General features: G+C 35.0%; 1 protein-coding gene across 8 annotated transcripts in view; it reads right to left on the bottom strand.

Annotated features, from left to right (window-relative positions):
* The window catches only part of TRPC4 (transient receptor potential cation channel subfamily C member 4), a 219,028-nt gene that overhangs the window by 32,718 nt on the left and 170,488 nt on the right, over positions 1-15,822 (bottom strand). For all 8 annotated transcript variants that reach the window (XM_033234646.1, XM_033234678.1, XM_033234685.1 and 5 more), the window contains one exon: positions 9,380-9,519. In XM_033234646.1, the coding sequence (XP_033090537.1) occupies positions 9,380-9,519 (140 nt within the window). The remainder of the gene's footprint in view (positions 1-9,379; positions 9,520-15,822) is intronic.

Below are 15,822 nucleotides of genomic sequence, written 5' to 3'. Positions count from 1 at the left end.
CACTGCACTCCATCCTGGGCAATAAGAGCAAAACTCCGTCTCAAAAAAAAAAAAAAAAAAAAAGGTCGAATATCCTTTTTGAAATATTGCAGTATGAAAATCGGTAATTAAATCTGTATTAGAACTGAACAATAAATTGAATTATTTGCTTCATACACATCACTGAAAAATATATCTAGACAACCAAGATATTTTTCCGATGAAAAGAAAGTTAGTGCTACTCTGAGTTCCACAGAATGGTTTTTACTCTTTTTGTAGCACATTTTACATAAAAGACCTTTACAAATGTGAATCAATTAATTCTCCTTGAAACTAATAGATAGTAGTTTTTAATCTCTCTGGGGAGAAAATGTATTATAGGCTCCTGATCTTATTCAACACTCAGACTCTTGCTTGACTGGTGGTGTAAAACAATCAAGTTTGAACTAGAAGAAAATTATTTTCTATTTTTAAATCCCAATAAATGTTCTTGAACATTCCCACACATAGCTTCCGCATAAAATAGCTAATTACTGAAGATGTAAAAGAAAAGCTAAGATGTTTTTCTCTTTCATTATGACAAGTGTCAGAGTGAAAGTTGGATACTAAACATTACCTAATTCTCTGCTCTTAGTCTCACTATGTATGATGCCACCTTTTCCTTCAAACACCAAGATCACATTCTCCTTCCTTTTCTCACTTCTCTCTTAAAAGACACACACATTTAAGTCCATAAATATTGATAGCTGTTCCCCTATAATTGATAGCTAATTCTATCAACTATAGAATCAGCTCATAAATATTTATAGTTGAGGAATATCCCCCTATGTTGATAGCTAATTCAATTTCTCTTCCTTTAACCTAATATAGCTTGGGACTATATTTCAAGATATACAAAAAATGAAACAAGAAGTATTCTTAAGAATGCAGTCATTTTCTTGAACTTTTTACAACATTTAACACAATGTCCTGAATATCGTGGGTGCTCAAGAAATATTTTCTCCTGTCAAGTATTCATAGTCCAGTGAGGCAGACAGGCACAACTAATTATAATAAAAATGCTCTAAGAGATTAACACAAAGTGCGGTGGGAAAAGGAAGTGATGAATTCTGTCTGGGGCTCCTGAGGCTAGGAATGGATAGAGATGATGTGTTGTCAAAGCTTTAAAAGTCCTTCAAATCTAGGAAAGATGCTATGCAGTGATTTAGGTTTCACATCCAGGTCAGCTGGGATGTGGAACCATCATCACATTATGACTGGGTCAAGCTCTATTACGGACCTACTGTGAAAAGAGCCCTTCTTGGTAGATTATCTAAGCTGAGACTAAAAAAAAAAAAAAAAAAAAAAAAAAAAAATCCTAATAGGAAGGTTTTCCATTTTTACAGATTCTGCGCCACTGTGATTATCTAACTTACTTGATTTCATAGTCCAGCACTTCTAGTCACGGCCAGGAAAAAATGCTACATGAATATATTCACTTTATACAAGGTCAAAGCTTTAGGTAAAACATTGCTGGCATCTGGGTTAAAGGATGTTTGAATGGCAAAGAATCATTGGAAGTTAAAGATGGAGAACTCCTGAGAAACAGGATCATCTTCCCAGAAGCTATGTGCTTACACTCAGAATAATAAACCTAGGGACCTTTGCCTCCCCAGGGACAATTTATTTACTTTAGTTGAAGTCTTTTTCTTTTCTTCTCCAGGGGAAAGAGAGGCAGCTGGCTCAGCTGCACGGTATGAGTTCTGAGACACATATTTTCCAACCTCCTCTCCTAGGGTACAAACCCCTGTATACACAGGGTACGGCTACTAGGTCCCCCACTGGGGACTGGGGGATGGGGAACCAGTGCTAAGTTTGCTATGTAAGTAAATAATTTATTTGTTCTCTGATCCAAAAAACCTCATATCCTGTCACGGATTAAGATATATAAATATGGGCCGGGCGCGGTGGCTCAAGCCTGTAATCCCAGCACTTTGGGAGGCCGAGACGGGCGGATCACGAGGTCAGGAGATCGAGACCATCCTGGCTAACACGGTGAAACCCCATCTCTACTAAAAATACAAAAACTAGCCGGGCGAGGTGGCGGGCGCCTGTAGTCCCAGCTACTCCGGAGGCTGAGGCAGGAGAATGGCGTAAACCCAGGAGGCGGAGCTTGCAGTGAGCTGAGATCCGGCCACTGCACTCCAGCCTGGGCGACAAAGCAAGACTCCGTCTCAAAAAAAAAAAAAAAAAAAAAAAAAGATATATAAATATGAAGCAATTATCTCTTGATTTTATTCTAAGTTTTGCTTTTTGAAATTTTATCCCATCTTTCACGTAGACATTTTCTTAAGTTTTTAACTATAGTCATCATTTAACAAAGTGATTGTTATAATGCTTACAAATTGTAACATTCTTTGAATTTGTAGCAAATAATTGTAATTCTTCAATCAGTCAACGAATTTTCCACGCCTATTCTTAGGAATTAAAATATTAATTTGAATTTTTTAAAAATTTCTTTGGCTCTGCTATTTAAGAGCAATTTACAAAACCTACCTTTACTTTTCATCTTTGCATGTTTGTCTTTGAGTGGCCTCTTCTCAGTTTCCTTTGGAAGTTCCTCAATCTCACCTGTCCCTTAGAAGCTGAGTTCACTTTTCAAGCCTCCTCTCTTCTCATTCTACACATTCTCCCTGGGTGTTTTCCAGGATTTCAACTCTCAGTGATTATTCTCAACTCTACATCTCCAGCTGAGACTTCTCACCTAACAGCCCTATTCTGCATTGTACTGTCTGGTTGACTTTTGCACTTGGACATCTCACAGGCATCTCAAACTCACAGACTGAAAGTGTAACTCATCATCTTGGCATCCTCAAACTCTTTCTCTATTTACCCCTTCTGATCTTATTAATGGCAACAGGTCACCAAGTCACAATTTGAGGTTCATCCTAGAATCTTTACATCTAAAATTCCAGCATCTAAACCCAAATCTTATGTAGGTTGCTTCCTTCTCTTTGTACCTCTTATTTCTCAGATATAACTGTAGCACCTTCCTCACTGCTCTCCCTGCCTTAAGTCTTATGTCCTCCATCATCTATGTATCTCCTCAAGAATCTTGTTTTTTGAGATGTAGTCTCACTCTGTCGCCCAGGCTGGAATGCAGTCCCACAATCTCGGCTCACTGCAACCTCCGTCTCCTGGGTTCAAGCACTTCTCCTACCTCAGCCTCCTGAGTAACTGTGATTACAGGCACCCACCACCATGCCCAGCCAAGTTTTACATTTTTAGTAGAGATGGGGTTTCACCACATTGGTCTTGAACTCCTGACCTCAGGTGATCTGCCCGTCTGGGCCTTACAAAGTGCTGGGATTACAGGCATGAGCCACCATGTCCAGCCCTCCTCCAGAATCTTTTAAAGGAGCCAACCAGACCATGTCACATATTATTTAATGTTCTTCAATCACAACATTGTCCTTGAGATGGCCTTCTGCTTTTTCACCATGCTACATAAAGCTCCTGTGTTCTGACTTCTTTTAAAGATTTAACTGCCATTTGGCCCTAATTAAACACCTAATGTTTTGGCTCAAACTTTCAATACTGGTAATTCCTCAGATTAGTTACACATTCTTACCAAAATGCTTTTCCATGAACATTGTACCATTTTTCTAAAACGAATTTAAATTCCAATTATTTTGTTATTCATTCATCAAGTATACATGAGTGTGCCTGCTCTGTGTCAGGCACTATCTTCAGGGTTCATGGTAGTGATCAAGGAAGATGCCATACGAGTTTACATCATGGTGAAGTCTTACATTAATCAAGCCGTGCTAATCTTTTACTCCGATTGCAGATGCACGGACACTAGGATCTTGCTGATCAGAGCTGACAGCTCCGTGTTGTAAAGTAATCCTTTAGAAGGAAATCAAGAACTACTTTAAACACACATAGGTTTTCTCGGATCATTAATTCCTGTATTCCTCCTTCTCTCAATTATTTGTTTTCAGTCCGTACGTTCGCTAGTTCGGTTCTGCCCCAAGCCTTTATTTCTATTCAGATTCCTTTGGAAGAGAATTGCTTATTTTGCAGACTTGTATAATAGAGAGGTACATTTGGATTACTTGTCAGATTCTTATGCAGGGAGCTTTGTCTATGGCATTTTTAGGTGCTGGACATCTCGTAGAGTGCTTTGTATACGATAGGAACTCAAAAAGCACTCTAGGGAGAAGAATTATAGACGTATTCAAAAACAAAGTGATTAGAGTATATGGATCATTTTTATAAATGTATCTTGACACAGATGTAACACAGAAGATTTGGAAACAGTGAGATGAGTATGAGAGGATGAGATGAGTTGGAGCCAAGTCATGAAGAGTTTAGCAGGAATGTTAAGAGAGAAAGATGAACTGAATCATAATATTGGATCAGAAGTTTATTGAATGTAGGAAAATATGTTAGGTTATCTTTATATCTTCTGTAGTCTCTGATGCATACTTGTGAATGTCAAGTAATAAATAGAAATGAGTAAAAGTTAAATTAATATGAAATAAAAATACTGGGCAGTGAGATTAAATAAGAAACATGTATTTGGTTTTAATGTGTGCTTTACATGGTGAAATCTTTTCCCTTTCTAGAAATTTATCAGGTATTTAAGTAGTGAAAGACCAAAAAGATCAGTGTTTATACCAGGAAGGCATATTATTTTCTCTTCAAGTACATAATTCTGATTAAACAACTAAGATTCAAATCTCTATAGCTTTCTGCCATAAAACTAAAGAATATCTTAGACAATCCCATACTTTGGGGAGCAGACTAAAGTTACATGATTTATAAAAGAGAAAAAACACTTGCCCCTTTTCTAGTTAATAATAGACGGGATCTATGAGACTTGCAGTCAGAACTATTTAGAAGAACGATGTTATAAAGAAAAGCCATAGTGATGGTTAAAACAAATCTTATTAATAAAAATTTTGATTTTTTGAAAATATTATTTAAATTACACAGTGAAAAAGGTATTAGGATCTAATCATTTCTGCCACACTGTTGAAGACAAATATGAGAAGTGTTACATACAGAAAAGGGGCTGGATAATATTTAGAAATAAGCCAGCCCTAATGAAACTGCAGTAACATTTTATAATTGTGGTTCCCCAGGCATCAACAAGCTCCAGATTAACTAATACTTCATACATAGTGAGAAGAGAAAATGATTGACAAACTTTCCTCTAGAGGATTAGGAGCAAATTTTTTAAAATTCACAACCCATGAGCTTTAAAATGCTAATAAATAAAGATATTCAAGAGAACACCACAAAACTTTGCATGTAAAATGGATAATATTGAAGCCATACATATTTTTATGCTCTGTCTTTGCACATTATAATACTGTTGCATTGTATATAAAAATTGAGAGCATATACTGCATTTTTATATTAGATTCTACTCTATGGCATTAAATGTTTATTGATTTAATCTTCATAAACATTCTATTATGTTTGATTGTTATTATTGTTTTACAGCAGAGAAATTTGAGGCATAGATGCAGTAACTTGCTCCAGATCGCATAGGTAGGAAGTGATATAAGTCGTAGTCACAGCAGTTCCATGGCCTTGGTTAGAAGGGCTGTTTAGTGTGTGTTTTAAAGAAAGATCTTTCCTGCAAGTAGATGAATTGCAGAAGTGTGAGTGCCATGAACTGAATTGCACCTCCCCAAATTGAGCCCCCAGTGTGATGGTATTTGGAGATGGTATTTTTGGGAGGTGATTAGGTTTAGATGAGGTCATGAGGGTGGACTTTCATGATGAGATGAGTGTCCTTAAAAGGAGACACACCTTATAAGGAGAGAAAGTTTGCATTCTCTCCCAACCTCTTACGCCCCACCCCCTTCAAGTGAATGTGGCCAACCTTCCATAAGTCAGTGAGAGAGACCTCACCAGAAACCAACTATGCTGGAACCTTGATCTCAGGCTTCCAGTCTCTGTAATTGCAAGACCCCAGCAGAGGTCCTAATTATAACACTGGTAATCCCATCTGAAGCAAAAGAGGTGAATCTATTTACTAAGGAGAGTTATTAGCATGATTTCATCTACCTCGTATTTCATAATTACTAAATCACATATCTCCCAGACCTTAATACCTAAATTTGTTCAAGTCTAATCTTCTATCATCTTCTCATATGTTCACTGCTCTATTTCAGGCAATCACCATCATTTGAACCACTCCCTGCATAAATGTCATAAATGGATCCTTATAATTTATAGGGTAAAATTCAAGCCCAATAGCAACATGTGGAAAGTCCTTCTCACCTTCTCCCTGCCCACATTTTTAGGATAATCCAAAATAGATATTGAACTCTGCTTGTTAGACACTCTCACTTTTGCATATTGTGTCTTTTCTGTCTTGAATGTTCATGCATGTTCATGATCATGATAGATGTCCACTTGTAGTGTCCTCTGGACAATTCCATGCCATTATAGAAAAGTTCAGTTCCTTCTCTCATGCCACAGTAGCCCCTGTTATAGACCTTACTACATTGTAAGATCCTTGTTTACATGCATTTGTTTTTCATCTGCCTAACTGTGACCCACTTGAAGGCAAGAGCTACCTCTTGGGCAGATTTGCATTCTCAGCAACCAGATCAAAAGCTGTTTCTTAGTGTGCTCCAATAAATGCTTATCGATTTAATTAGCTTCTTGATTCACATAATAGCTGTTTGCTTTATCTACATCAGACTCTATTTTTTCCTGCAAATAAGCTACCTGTTCTTAAAATAATAATTTATAAGTTATTACAAATTAGCCTGAAAAAATTGAATGACAGAACAAGCGTAAGGTAAGAAAGGACAAATCAAAAAGTCACAGTGACATCACAGGTCCCCACAAATAGCAAATCAAAAATAATCTTTTGATTGCTATCATCAACTTACAGATGATAAAATTGATACCTGCATTCAATAACTTGTCCCATACCATACAGATTGAACATGGTGAAGGCAAATGTGGACCTAAAGCTCACACTCTTTTTAAATTAAAATAAAGCAAATGAGGAGACACATTAAAGACCTTACAAAAGGCAAGTCTAGTGGACTCACAGTATATGAGGAAGAAAGCAAAGACAAAAGTAAAAAAAAAAAAAAAAAAGGAAAAACTAATTTAGTGTGTTTATTCTGTAACAGGCACTTTAAATACATCGACTCATTTACTTCTCATGCCAACAGCATAAGGTAGAGATTATTATTTTTCTTATTTTATGGATGAGACAAACAGGGATAAAGAAACAGTCTCAAGATCACCCAACCTAGTAAGTGATGGAGGAAAGGAGCACAAAAAATGTTTTTTTACAGTGCATGCCAATGAATACATGCACCCAACTCAAACACATACATTGTGCTAAATGCAAATCCTTCAGAAAGGACATGTCATGGTTTATATTTCCAATTATAGCTGAACTCCTATGACCATATATTAACAAACTATGTATTTTTTGAAGACTTCACATTCCTTAGGTCGTCTTCATCTGCAGTAATTACTGTGCACTTCTCCATATCCCGTTTCCCCCTCTGCCCCCTCCTCTTCATCACTGGGGGTGAATGAGTTTAATTCTAAACATAAAGAACAATGCTTAGATTTTAATGGTAAATTAGATTTTGCCACTGTAGAATTTACAACTTTTTAAGTAAATTAAAATCCCACATCTAAAAGTCTTGAGGCAAAACATCCACAAATATCCATTAATCTGTGTAAGCATACTCACTACATACCAGAGTTCTTACATATGAAAAAATATATGTACTGTATATAAACATCATACAAATGTAACAAATACAAACATGATATAGCTTAGTTTAAATATTTTCTAAATAAATGTATAATAGCAGTTTCTTTTGGACTCAATCTCACACTTCTCTGAGCTGTAGAATAGGTCTAGCTATGCAATGCAATGTTCTTCACAGTGTCTTCCTTAGATCAACTGTGTCAATATAAACTGGGAGTTTGTTAGAAATGCAAATTTGGACCTTGTCCTAGTACGCCTAACTTAAATCTGGTGATGGAGAAAAGGAGCCTGAGTTTTAGCGAGCTCTCCTTATGATTCTTGTCCACCTAGAAATTTGAGAAGAACTGCTATTGTGATATAATCCCAGAATTTCATAACAGCACAAAACCACAAAAAAACTACCTATATTACTTTTAGAAGTAGGTCTGAACAATTTTATGTATACATCTAAGGATCATGACAGAAGAAGGAGACTGGAGAGCTAGGCGCTTAATCACAGACTGCCCACCTCTTACAGAGATGCATAGTCTCCTTTGGTTAAAAGAGTACCTTCTGCTGTCTTAAATTTTTCAAGGTCATTTACCTCAATGCATTAATACAATTACCGAATTATGTTTTCATTTTAAAATATGCTTGCTTTCCATAAAATTGACAGAAATTGCTTTCCCCTAGTATTTTGGTGAGAACTGGTAGCATTTTAACTGAAAACTATGGCCTTTCCAACTTCAGACAATTTTGATTCTGTCATACCTGAAGGTTGCCCACAGAAGCAGAGGGCGTTATTTTAAGAACTAGGCCAAATGAATAAAAGTTAATCTACATGTTAGCATTTCGTAGTTCAGATTATTAAATTGAATGCATTATTTATGTCATACCCAATTCTATATTCTTTATTTATTTATTTACTTTACTAATTACGTAGTCATTTTGAAAATTTTTTTAAAAGAAAGAGAAAAGAAAAGGGGCAAAAGGAAGGTCAGTGAAGGAGAGAAGATAATCCTTTGGGTTGAAAGAAACCCAACAAAGTACAAAATAATCCCAATTGTCATGACAGAACAAAACTGTTTTATGCAAATTATGAGGTTGGGATAAGATTGATGGTGTACAAAATCTGGGGGAGTAATGATTGTGTGAGATTTCAGGCACTGTCAAGTTGAATGGGATGAGGAGAAAGAAATTATATTCTGCTCTAATTATATCAAATTGTATTAGTTTATACTGAAATAATAATTTCAACGCTTTGAAAGAGTAATATTTTGATCTGTCTATGAAATTTTATCTATTAGTTATAACTGAAGAAAATAGATTTGGGTTGTCAAAATTTAAACAGTGTTTGAAGTAGAATTTCAGTAGAAATAAAAAGGATTAGAAACTAGAGCAGTTACCGTGAATAATTTTGAGACATCATTCTACTTAGTAGATGCAAGGGAATTGGGTAATAACTTCTACTTATAAAAATTTGTTTTGTGATTAAAGGTTATGAATTTACTTATGTATTTTTATCCCTATACATCTATTAATAAAACCATGAGCTGATGAATACTACATCCAGAAAAAGCTCTAGGTAACTTTATTAATAAAATTAATATCAACTGAAAGTATATCATTGATAATCAGAACATATGCTTTATCAACAACATAAATAATAGTTACCTTTACAAACGCAACAATTTTCAAGGAGATTGTTGCTAAATATAAGGAGTTCATTACAAAGTCCATTAGATTCCACCAATCATGGATGTAGTCCTGAAGTCCGCCATCCCACATCTGTTTAATCTCTCCCCATATGAAACCTGTGATTATAGAAAGATTCATTATAAGTATGGTTTCAGTAGAATCACTAAAAAAAAGCAATATACAATTTAACAATTACAGATCTCGAAGCTGCAAGAGACCACATTGTTACACTAGAATGCAATTTCTATTTTTTTATAGGTAATAATATTGAGTCCCAGCCATAGTTTAAGACTTTCAGATACTAAGTTAATTCTAGAAGGTGTTGTTAGGACAGCCTCACTTTCTTTTATCCATTTGATAAATTCATAAAGATATGTAGTTTTTGAGTTACACTGTAGCTCCTTTATAACTATATATTTCCCTTGCAAAATAACATTTTCTAAAAAGCAAATATCTTGACATATATTTTTCTCCCAAGTCAAAATGACTCAAAGATCATGAAAATCAGTGTATCTAGTAATCATAACTGGTTTCAGACAATAAGTGGAGTACTTTGTTGTCTTTCTTTAAGCAGTTAGTGCCTTCAGAGACCGGACTTTAGTCTTGAGAAATGATGGTTATAGCATTCATGGTAATTCATTAAAATACTTTATATGTAGCAATAGCTTTAAAGCTGTATCTAGAAAAATATATTTTTAATTTTTAATAGGAAATGCTTTATTTTCAAGTTCTATGAAGTACTTACAAAATATTAGTGTAGGTTATTTTATTTCCATTATCTTATTAAAATTTTATAATTCCATATTTAGAGCCTAATGATGAGAGAGATATCAAAATATCTAGATTCAGTAAATATTAAAAGGGTAAATATGATGTCATAACTACATTAACACAAGCAAACAATGAGAATTCTTTAGGATAATATTCTGAAACATGAAATTTAGAGTTGAAGATCTATATAGGATGTAGAAAGTTGGAAAAGTATTATCCCTACACTGACTCAAGAAAAATTGAAATTATAAAATTATAATTTTTCAAGCATGCATCAGAGAGATGAGAAATCAAAGAATCTAAACTTTAAATATAAGCCCTCTCCTCTGAAGGATCCATGTTTTGAGCCTTAGCTCACCTGCGGCAGAGTATGCAAGGAAGAGACACTGGTACCATACAAGACATTAGGCTCACTGTGAGGTCGCAGGAGAGACTAGAATCCCTGGGACCCACAGTCACAAGGAACATTTCTACTGTTTTGCATGCTCTTCTTCATGGACCGTATCCAAAGCTCAGGGGAAATATTATAGTTCAAGCCGGGGGGGAGAAAAGAGGCTGCTTCTGTGGAAGAGGCACAGAGTCCTATCCAGGCTCCTCTCCCCTAAGGAGCAAAACACTTTAGCCTGGTGGAAGAGACAGAAAGCACTCCTGGGTCTCAGGTTTACAGCAACACCAGTAGAGCAGGGGCAGGAAAAACTTCCCTGTACATAAGCTGCCATGTTTGCCATGAAAAGGAGGGAATAGATCATGGAGAAAGTGCCATCCCTAGCACTCAGATATAGGCCTGCCTATGTCTGACCCTGGATGAGGAGTTTTCCTGCCCTGCATCACTAGGCCAACAAACACCAGTGAACAATCAGCAATTGACAACCACTGGAGGAAAGGCCTCTGAGGCACAGATGCACAGGGAATGTCAAAACTGTAGGTGGAGAAGGAACACTGAGAATAATCTTCTTTTCCACCCTAAACTGAGGCATGTGATGTACTGAAATTGACCGTAGCAACAACAAAACCCAAACCCAACTCAATTCCTGACCTATTGCCTCAAACCTCTACACTAACATAGAAGAGAAGAGGCATGTACTTTTTTGGGCATAAAGGCTGCGTACGTCTGTTGCTAGTCTTCAGCACAGGTGGAATGAATAACTTTCCAAAACACACGTACACATATGTACCCACATACACCAAACCATGATGCATCTTATTCAAGTCGTCAAAAACAAAAGATAAAGAAAAAATACCGAAAGCAGCCAAGAAAAAAAAAAAAAAATGAAGAAAATTAAGACTGACAGCACACTTCTGATGTAAAAAATATATACAAGGCAATGGAGTAACATCTTTGTTTTGTTTTGTTTTGTTTTGTTTTGTTTTGTTTTGTTTAGACGGAGTCTTGCTCTGTCACCAGGCTGGAGTGCAGTAGCGTGATCTCGGCCCACTGCAATCTCCGCCTCCTGGGTTAAAATGATTTCCCTGCCTCAGCCTCCCAAGTAGCTGGGACTACAGGCACACACTACCCCACCCGGCCAAGTTTTTGTATTTTAGTAGAGACGGGGGTGTCACCATGTTGGCCAGGATGGTCTCGATCTCCTGACCTCATGCTCCGCCCGCCTTGGCCTCCCAAAGTGCTGGGATTACAGGCAGGAGCCACCGCGCCCGGCCTGGAGTGACATCTTTAAAGTGCTGACAGAAAAAGAATAAAAATTAACCCAGGATTCTATATAAAACACAAATAGCTCTAAGAAATACTAAAGACTTTTTCTTTAAACAATCAAAATCTGAGACAATTTATTTCTGTCAGATCCACACTAAAAGACATACTAAAAGGATATTTTTAAGCCAGAAGTTATATAATATTGGACAGAAAGTTAGATTTATTTTTAAAAATGAAGATTTATGTCCAGAAATGTGTGTGTGTATATACATATACATATATGAAGATATGTTATATATATATAATATATTTATTTTTATTTAAAAGTTTTCTAACTTATAATTACTGCCTAAGTAAAAGCTGTAGCAATATACTGTAATTTTCAACATATGTAAAAGTAAAATGTATAATCACATTAGCACAGAAGGATGAGACGGGAATTATAAGCCTAGCATCATAAGGTTCTTATACTACACATAAAGCAGAATAATATTTTTGAAGTTAGAATGTAATAAATGAATAGTTTATATCATAAATATTATGGCATCCTTTTAAATATTTTTAAATATATGAGCCATAAATGTAAATAATAGTGATATACAAATATTTAATCCAATAACAGGCAAATAAGGAAAAATGCAATGAAGAACAGATGGAATAAATAGGAAAGAACAGTAGCAATGGGGTAGATTTCCAGTTTACCCATATCATAATTATACTCAATGAAATGTATGATCTAAACACACTAATGAAAATACAGAGATGATCATACACCAAAAAAAAAGTACAGGCACAACTCTATTACATTTCATTCCTTTACTTCATTACACAGAAGTAAAGGAAAAATAAAGAAATAACATAAGACAATAATTAAAAGACAGCTCCCGTGGCTACATTAATATAAAAGTAGATGTATTTCACAAGAAGCAATGTTACTAGGCATAGAGAGGGATATAACATAAAAATAAAAAGGCCAATTCGCTGAGAAGATATAAAAATTCTGTGTGTGCTTATGGTTAACAAAAGAACCCTATAATACAAGATGCCATAACTATTAAAACTGAAATAAGAAACAAAGAAAAGTAAAATTATAATCGGAGCTTTCAGCATTCCTCTCTGTAACCAACACAACCAGTAGACAGAAATTTAGTAATGATATAGAAGACCTGAACAACATGACAACAGCAGAAAACATATTTCTTTCTTGTGCACATGGAACATTGACCAAGATAGACCATAGTATGGACCCTAAAACAAACCTCAACACATTTATATATGTTGAAGTCATACTAAGTAAGTTCTATGACCACAACACAAATAAACAACCAATCAATAATTAAATGTACCTAGAAAATCTCCAAATATTTTTCAACTAAACAATATAGATCTTTCGGCTCAAATACGAATTTATGAGAATAATTAAAAATATTTTGAAAAGGTTGAAAACGAAGATACAACTAAAAACTCTTTGTGAGGCTTCTAGAGCAGTGCTTAGAGGAAATGTGTAGCTCTGAATGCTTTATTAAAAAAGAATGAGGGGTTCAACTCAGTGATTTCACCTTCAATTAAGACATTATAAAAAGAAGAGCAAGTTTAAACCAAAACAAGCAGAAAGAAGAAAATAACAAAGGTAACAAAGATCAATAAAATCTGAAACATAAAATGAAAGATAAATTGATGAAAACAAAATCTAGTTTTTTGAAGTGGTCAATAAAATTGATAAAACGCTAGCCAGAATGATTAACACAAAAAGATGATATAAATGATCAATATCAGAAATTAAAGAAGGAACATCAATACAGATCTTATAGATATTATAAGAATAATAAGCAACTCGAATGAATAACTGGGTGCTCCTACATTTCACAACTTAAATGAGTTTTTTTTCCTGAGACGTAAACTTCAAAACTCACTCAGGAGGACATAAAGCAACCTGAATAGTCCTATACTTATTAAAGGAAATAAACATGTAGTTAATATCCTTCCAACAACAAAAAAATTCAGGTCTAGTTGATTTCATGGTGCGTTCAACCAAACATTTCAAGAAAAAATAATACTGGTGCTAATCAAATTCTTACAAAGACACAACAGTAAGAAACATTTAAGAGGCAAGTATTACACTGATAAACAATCAGACAAAACTCTTTAAAATGACACACCAATAGCCCTTATAAATATGCACAAAAATCCTCAATAAATAGTAGTGAATAAAAGTTAGCTATATATATATATATAATAAATAATGACCAGATCATGTTTTTTCCAGATAATGAAATGTTGTTTCAATATTTAAAAATCAATCAGCATAATTTATCCCATCAACAGATTTTTGAAAAAATGTGATCATTTCAATAGATGCAGTATAAGCATTTGACAAAATTTAACATGCATTCATGATAAAAAACTTTCAGTAAAGTATGAATAAAAGGGAAAATTTCTTAATTTGATAAAGGGCATTTATAAAAAATTATAACGACTTTTCTGTAAAGGGCCAGAGAACAAATAATTTAGGCTTTTGCAATAAAGGGGTATCAATGTGCTTCAATGAAATTATTTGAAAAAACTGGCAAACAATCGGAGATCAGGGCCATAGTTTGCTGCCTCCTGTGGTGGCGACTGTATGTGTTTGATAACATCTTATATCTCTGCACTCAACTCCAAAAGTTAGTGTTACAACTTAATTTGAATGTAGCAAAAATTACAAAATTGATATTGAGGAATGAATACAGTGATAGAAAAAAAAATTTAAAATATTATTGTAATACATTGATTACAGGTAATATATGAGTAACTACATTTCTTTTACATTTTCTCTCTGAAAATTTTAATAATAAAATGTTGAACGAAATAAAAGCATAGTCGACATGAAGTTCTATCATTAATTAGTGAAAATAAACAATGACTATTTACAATTATCAATGAGGTTTTGTTTTTATATTTTGTTGTATTCAAATTTCTGACTCATATGAGAGCTGCTTTCAGATAAATTAATTATAGTGTATTTTTTAAAGTTGGCTGTAGACAACTGCTTTATTGTAAATTCAGCATTTATGTCCTAGTTTCCCCTTTCAGTCATCTTTCACAAATAAATCTCTCATGAGAGGTCAGATAGAATTGGGACGTAATTGGGAAAATGATAATATTTACTATCTCCATATTGGAGAAAGGAGTATACCAGAACTGAGTAAGATACGATGCCTGCACTGGATTTTAGAGCTGGTGGGAAACTTAGAATTTAAAATATCCAGTGAGAAAAAATGCTTGGCACACATTTTTTCCACACCTATGGTGCTTTCTCCTACTAACCTGGCTACAGACTCAGAATTCAATAGACAACCACAGCCTGCATGAGAAAACTAAGGCCCAAAGAGGCAGTGTAAACAACAATGCGATGCCACTAGGTAATGAAGAAACCAGGACTGGATCAGAATCTTCTAAATGCAGTGCACTTGGACAACATTTTCTTATTCTTGAGAGTTTACAAGGCACAGAGCTATGTGCTTCTGAGGACAGAAAGAGGGCTTTGGGAAGGAGGCATAAAGAAGAAGTTATGAGCTCAGTACAATGTTGCTTATTTGTTTTGTCTTGCTTGACACTGCACATTCCCAGATATTAAATATGTGCATGCAATCATTGGTTTAACAAATGCATTTCAAGTTAATTTTTCACTAGAAGGCACAGTGATAAGAGCTAGTCTATGTTAGGTGATCAAGGGGCCAGGCTCAACTCAGCTAGCAATCAGCTTTAGAATCTTAGCTTAGCCTCTCTAAAATTCAGTTCACTTCAAAAATCAGAGGTTTGGATTACATGACTTTTACAAAGTATGATTTTTATCCTAACTGCATAAATTGCCAAAGACCACTTCTTCCTATTAGGATTGTAACAATTTTACTAAAAGCAGTCATCACAATCGCTGCCATGAGAGATGAAGAGCTGTCCTGTGCAAGAGGGAACAGACTTGCTCTGGTCTGCTCCACAAAGCAGAAATTGGACCTTT

Source organism: Trachypithecus francoisi, unplaced genomic scaffold, assembly GCF_009764315.1.
Source record: "Trachypithecus francoisi isolate TF-2019V2 unplaced genomic scaffold, Tfra_2.0 Contig01461, whole genome shotgun sequence".
NCBI lineage: Eukaryota > Metazoa > Chordata > Mammalia > Primates > Cercopithecidae > Trachypithecus > Trachypithecus francoisi.
Note: the sequence above shows the minus strand (reverse complement) of the source record. Positions and strands in the feature narration are given on the sequence as shown.